This window comes from Pogoniulus pusillus, chromosome 2 (genome assembly GCF_015220805.1).
Source record: "Pogoniulus pusillus isolate bPogPus1 chromosome 2, bPogPus1.pri, whole genome shotgun sequence".
Taxonomy (NCBI): domain Eukaryota; kingdom Metazoa; phylum Chordata; class Aves; order Piciformes; family Lybiidae; genus Pogoniulus; species Pogoniulus pusillus.
Genome location: NC_087265.1, coordinates 13,086,753 through 13,092,752, shown reverse-complemented (window position 1 = coordinate 13,092,752; position 6,000 = coordinate 13,086,753). Strand labels below are relative to the sequence as shown.

Here is a 6,000-nt window from a genome sequence, read left to right as displayed (position 1 = left end):
GCCTCCCTACGGTGCCAGAGAAGAGTAGTAATAATTTAGCCTTTTTAATTTAAAAAAAAAAAAAAACAAAAATAGCCTTTGCTGCTTGTTGTATTTAACCAATACTACTATTAATGGCCATCTACTTGCAACAGGAGGATGTCAGAACAAAGATGCCAACACGGTATTATTCAGGCAGCACAAGCTAGGATGTCATGAAAATGAAATATACTGAAACCAAAACATGCATTACAAGAGGTGGCTTCCTGGGATACAAGAGACGTATGTATTATGTCTGTGCAACATAGAATGGCAAGTCACAAAACCCAAACCAGCCGTAAAGGAAAAAAAGAACAACAGAGAGACATGAATCAGTTTAAAAATATTCTTTCCAAAAATTTTTCTTTACATGTATCATTAATAATCCATAAGGAATTTACTTTCCTTCCTTGATGTTCATTCTTCTTAACACAGGGCCAAGTATTAGACAAAATTACCATTAACCATAGCACGCCGAAACGGCTTCCTATATTACACACAGGGTCAATGATTAAACCAGAACTTGTTTTCTTATACAGAAGTATCAAGTTAGAAGTTTACATAAATTGCATTTTTTTGTGAACATATAAAGCAAGCTATGGATAATCAATGCACTTTCTCCCTCAGCTGTACCAGGTGAAGTCAGTGCTGTAATTGTGCTACCGTAAGGGAAAGGAGACAGAGTGGGATTGGTTTCCTAGTAATGAAGATCTAGAAAAATATTGCTACTGCTTTGGAAAGAGATGGGAAATGTTGCATGTCCTTTCTTAAAGGACAGAAGGTATTGTGGCCCCTCGAGACACAGTCTTTTCTCCTAGCTGATGGCTTCATCTGAGGGATACCAGCTAGCAATAGTGCTGTCAGAGGATGTACGCAATCCTATTTTTAAAGTAAAAATCACCATATACATACATACCTATACATAGACATGTGTGTGTGGTTTGTTTGTTTGTTTTTTTCTCCCTGGTTAATCAGCCCACATCAGGCTTAAACTGCCTTAAACTACCAGACAGTGTCCCTTTAGGGAAGGTGCAATAGAATGAACATACAGTTCAAAAACCTGTAACTTGTTAAATTAAACTACACAATAGTTATGCTACTCAAATCTTACCACCTTAAAAATGCACACAGAACTACTTATCGTACCATACTGTATACTTCAAGACAAAGTACTATTAAAAAACCCATATTCATGGTACAGGGATAAACTTTGTAGTTTATTTATACTGTGAAATGCAACAAAAACCTCTGATCACTCTTGCCTATGCCAGAAAAAGAAAAGAGAAGAAATCCTGTTGACTAGCACTATTTTTTGGTTGGTAAAATCGTAATGACTTTCACTAAGCAAACACTAAAAAGATAGGGAACTTGAATGCCCACTTCTTCAGCTTTCAGGGAGACTTTGATAAATTTAATGATCTGAACTGCCAAAATGCTAGGCATTAAAGAATTAAAACAGTTTTTAGAGAAGCTAAGGATACCCAATCGCGAGAAAACTGGAAAGAATTACTGGAGCTGTATGAGATGAAAATGACGCAACCGTATCAAACCCTAAAGAGGGGTTTTACTTTTCGAGAAACCAAAAACTATCAAGTTGTCTAAGTGCTCTGTGTTAATTATCATGAATATGTAGGGTAAGGTACAATTAAGCTTTTAAACCTTGGAATACGCAGTTTGTGTAAGCATTATGCAACGGGGAACAGAGGACTTTAACTAAAACTTCAACATCTTGGTATCTGCGTGTCAAAAAGTCATTAAAAAGTTACATCTGGGTACAAAGAAATACACATTACTCCAGGAATGAAGTAAAGGCTTTAGCAGTTAGGCATTTTGCTTAACAAAAAAAACAGTGTTTAAAGTGTTTTACATTAATTAGACTTTTAAATAGTAGTTAGTCTATCAGAATTCATTTCTTCCTCCAAACACAACTCATAGGTAATTCAAAGCAGGAATAAAGGGCACATGGTCTAAAATTATTTTTGAAAGAGATAGAAGAAAGATTATTTTCCTAGAAAATGTCATCTTTTAAAGGCCTATTTGCTTGATTTTGAAACTTGTTTATTCTGTGTGTTTAGTACGCGTTGATTCCCTGCTGAAGAGCAATGACTATGCTGACAAGCTTGGAAATGACAGTATGAATAGTATCAAACAATAAACTGTCCTCCCAAAAAGTGTACAAGGATACCAGTGAGGAAACTGGGGTAAAGTCTTACCTGGGGATTTTATTTAAAATTTCATAGAAGGTAAAATATTGTCTGGATTCAAACAAGTGAATAATAAACTGCCTTTGATAGGGTCACCAACATTAGGCAGTTCAATGACTGTTGACTAGGCAAAAAAAAAAAAAACAAAACCAAAACCCAAACAACCAAAAAAAAAAAACAACAACCAACCAAACCCCCCCCAAAAAAAAATCAGAAAAAAAGAAAGAAGCAGTTATTGGTCTTGCTAATATCAGCTTGCTTTTAACGTAGCGCTCTTAAAAGCTGTACAGAACTCCATCTTATACAGAGCAACCCTCTTTTGACAAATGTGTTCTAAAGTGCCAATATTATTTACAAAGATTTCTTAGCCAAAAGTCTGGCCTGTTGTGGCATCAGGTGAAGAAGTCATCCCAGCTCTGCTATCGTTTACATTCACCAAGGGAAATTCTGGGAAGTCAGCACTTGTCCCTGGTCCCCGAAGGTTCACCTGTCCATTGGCAGTGCTAAACTGAGATGATATTCCAGCTCTTGCCCCATGGTACTGAGCTCTAAAGGGCTGCTCAAAAGAGCTAATTTGATATGCTTGATGAACAGGTTGTGCCTCTGCTTTCTTCTGAGAAGTTACTTGATCCAAGAAGTCCTGTGTAGAGGAGGAAGAAGAATGATTTGCCTCATCACCTGAAAAGGGAAAAGGGTGCTGCGAGTCACCAACCATTAGTCCAAAATGAGACTTGTCTGGAGTTGTTCTTAGTGGAGAGTTCATTCCTGATCGAAAGCTGTTGACAGGTATAGATGTGTAGACCTTCTCCATGGAAGGAAATGCTGGCTGTGTTGTAAGAGTCTGGTTATCAGTCACAAAATTAAGGCTCGGGTTGTTCAAATAGGCATCATTTTGGCTAGTTCTGTCCAAAGCTTGCTGCAAAAATTTTGAATATTCCTGTAACATACTAGCTTTATCTGATGAGGAAGCTTGAGAGCTTGTTCCAACTGTCTCAGACTGAGTGACCTCAGACACTTCAGAAGAATTGATTGATATACTGGAGGTCACCTCAGTGTCAGCCACACTGAAAGATATCTCGTGTTGTCCATTAGCCTTGTGAGAATAATGATCCAACAGAGTTTGCAGTACCTCATCTGGAATGACGTTTTTGTCGTGGTTACCCTTAATTTCAACATTCAGCGCCTGTGTGTCTAATATTGAGGCTGTAGCCGTTTCATCAATGACGCTGGCCACAGCTGCCTGTGTTACTGAAGGTTGAGATGCTATGGTACTTACATTCAAGGCATACTCTCTGTTATTAGTAGCTGCTTGTAGATACCTCTTTTTCTTTAAAAATTGCATTGCATCATCATAATTAGTGCTGCTGTGTACAGGTTTACTGGGCCCTTCCTGTAATGTGTCAACTTGATCGATGTCAGCATTACCTTCAGAGTCCAGTAAACTTTGCTTATCCACAAGATCAAAGGCATACTTTGAAACCTTGTTGTCTTCATATGTAGATAAAGGTGAAATGGTTTGACTCTGCTCAAGTGGCTGTTTCAGACTCCTCTTGCTGTTAACTTTTTTGAGAACGAGCTTAGGTGGGTGTATTTCTCCAGAATTTGCTTCTTCTAAGTGCGTTCCGCTCACCGAAGAATGTGGCATCTCCACAGCGTATTCCGCTACCATGTATTCATCTTTTACTTTAGTACTAGAAGAGTACAAAGGCAAATAGTCATTTTTGTCCTTCTTCTGTTCTGATTTATCCATACCTTCCTTATCTCCAGATTTTGATTTCTCTGATTTCTGCCTTTTCTTCTTTGGCAAGGAGCTGTCTTTCATCGGCGTGGAGAAACCAGAATCTTCCTCTGATGGCAAAAAGCCAACTTTGGTGGCACTTCTGTTCGGTTTCTTGTCGCGGTTCTCGTGGCACATACGTTTATGTTTCAACACACGGTCAGTCCTGGAGAAATACTGCAAAATATTGTCATTATTATTATAGAAAAATGAATGTATTAGAATGAAAAGTACCTCCACCAGCTGAAGGAGACCTACAGGATGGCTGGAGAGGGACTCTTAACAAAGGTGTGGATGAGGGGCAATGGTTTTAATCAGAGAAGAGGACATTCAAGTTGGACCTTAGGAAGAAAGTCTTTACCATGAGGGTGAACACTGGAACAGGTTGCCCAAGAAGGTAGTTGAAGCCACATCCTTGGAGACAATCCAGGTCAGGCTTGACAGGGCTCTGGGCAACCTGATCTAGTGGAGGATTCTCCTGCTCACTGCAGGGGGGTTGGACCTTTGGAGGTCCCTTCCAATCCAAACCATTCTGTGATTCTAATGACCTTTGGAGGTCCCTTCCAACCCAAACCATTCTATGATTCTATGGTTTCTTTTTGATAACAAATTAACTTGATGATTCATCCAATTTACCAATTTCTAACAAAGTGGCACACAACAGCATATTAATCGATAAACCCAAGTACAGACAGTTGTGACCCTGCTCCACCTATGCACCAAAACTGAAAATAACTCATTCATTACTTGCATGCATGTGACTACAACACCTGGAGAAAAGTCCTGTCTGGGCTACTTGAAAATTGACTGGTGTTATGTTTTTCAACTGGGAAAGACTTCACAAAGTCCTCTTACCTGCAAACAATATTCACACTGGTAAGGCTTCTCTCCGCTGTGAGTTCTTTTGTGCCTTTCCATGTGATACTTCTGGATAAACCTCATACCACACTCATCGCAACGAAATGGCTTTTCCCCTGATGAAGAACATGTAGCAATGTTAAACTAGAAAAGTAAACCAATGTTCTTCCATACAGTTACCACATCAAATAGTACATTTTCTATAAGAATTAAAAAAGATTTAGTCTGTTGCAACTAAAAACAGCACAGGGCTTGCTCACAGCACTATTTTCCCAATGTTCAGTAGCTGATGCCTCAAAATTATTTTAAGCCTTTAGACCAAAAACCTACAACCATCTTTAAAACCAAATTCTTACCCTCTTTCTAAGGTAGGAGAGGTTATCTATCTTTAACAAATTAAGAACTGCAAAGTTAGCCTTCCTCAACTACATATTTTTTGGGGGTCAGGCATTTGCATAAAAATATCTCAATTCTCTCACCAACTCATTAACTCAAACCCATCCTTACTACAGGAGATTTATGCATTTCCAAGCTCTTTAAATTTAATATTTTTCTGTTTTTCTTTTATATTCTTTCCCTTTATCTGTATGCTCTGACAGAAAAAAATCTATTTTGGCTGGAACCTAAATTTACATTTCTTTTAAAACAGTAACAATTGAAAATTATTTTATTTTTAAAAATTAAGCTGAAAACAAGAATCTTCCATAGCTGAATCACTATTTGCATGCTTACTGGTTCTTCTGTTTGGTTGTTTTGCTCTTGGTATTTTACTTTCATGAAATATTAGTTCAGCTACCATCCATTGCCCTGAACTCACCTTTAGTTCTCCTCTTATTTTTTCCTCACAAAGAAGCCCTGCAATGATTCTTTCAGAACATGGAGGAACTCTATTTTTATTTCTTTTAACTTTTGCCTTACATCTTCTCTCTGATGTTTTTACTTTCTAGATTTCCTTGACAAGACCTAAAAATTCCATGTGCATTCAAAAAGTTAGTTTTGCTGAACACTGTTAGCTCACTATTATTGAAGAGAATACAGCTTGAACAACAGTGATCATTCCCCTCTTAACAGTTACTATAAAATCTTCTGAGCTGACAGATCAGGGATTGCCTTAGCAGTGCCTGTCAACATCCTCTTTATGCT

The 6,000-nt window shown here is 38.0% G+C and overlaps 1 protein-coding gene across 3 annotated transcripts in view; it reads right to left on the bottom strand.

Annotated features, from left to right (window-relative positions):
- Positions 1-350: 350 nt before the first annotated feature.
- The window catches only part of ZNF148 (zinc finger protein 148), a 39,146-nt gene continuing 33,496 nt past the window's right edge, over positions 351-6,000 (bottom strand). For all 3 annotated transcript variants that reach the window (XM_064156672.1, XM_064156661.1, XM_064156681.1), the window contains 2 exons: positions 4,855-4,973; positions 351-4,176 (listed from right to left, as the gene is read on the bottom strand). In XM_064156672.1, the coding sequence (XP_064012742.1) occupies positions 2,587-4,176; positions 4,855-4,973 (1,709 nt within the window). In that variant the 3' untranslated portion in view covers positions 351-2,586. The remainder of the gene's footprint in view (positions 4,177-4,854; positions 4,974-6,000) is intronic.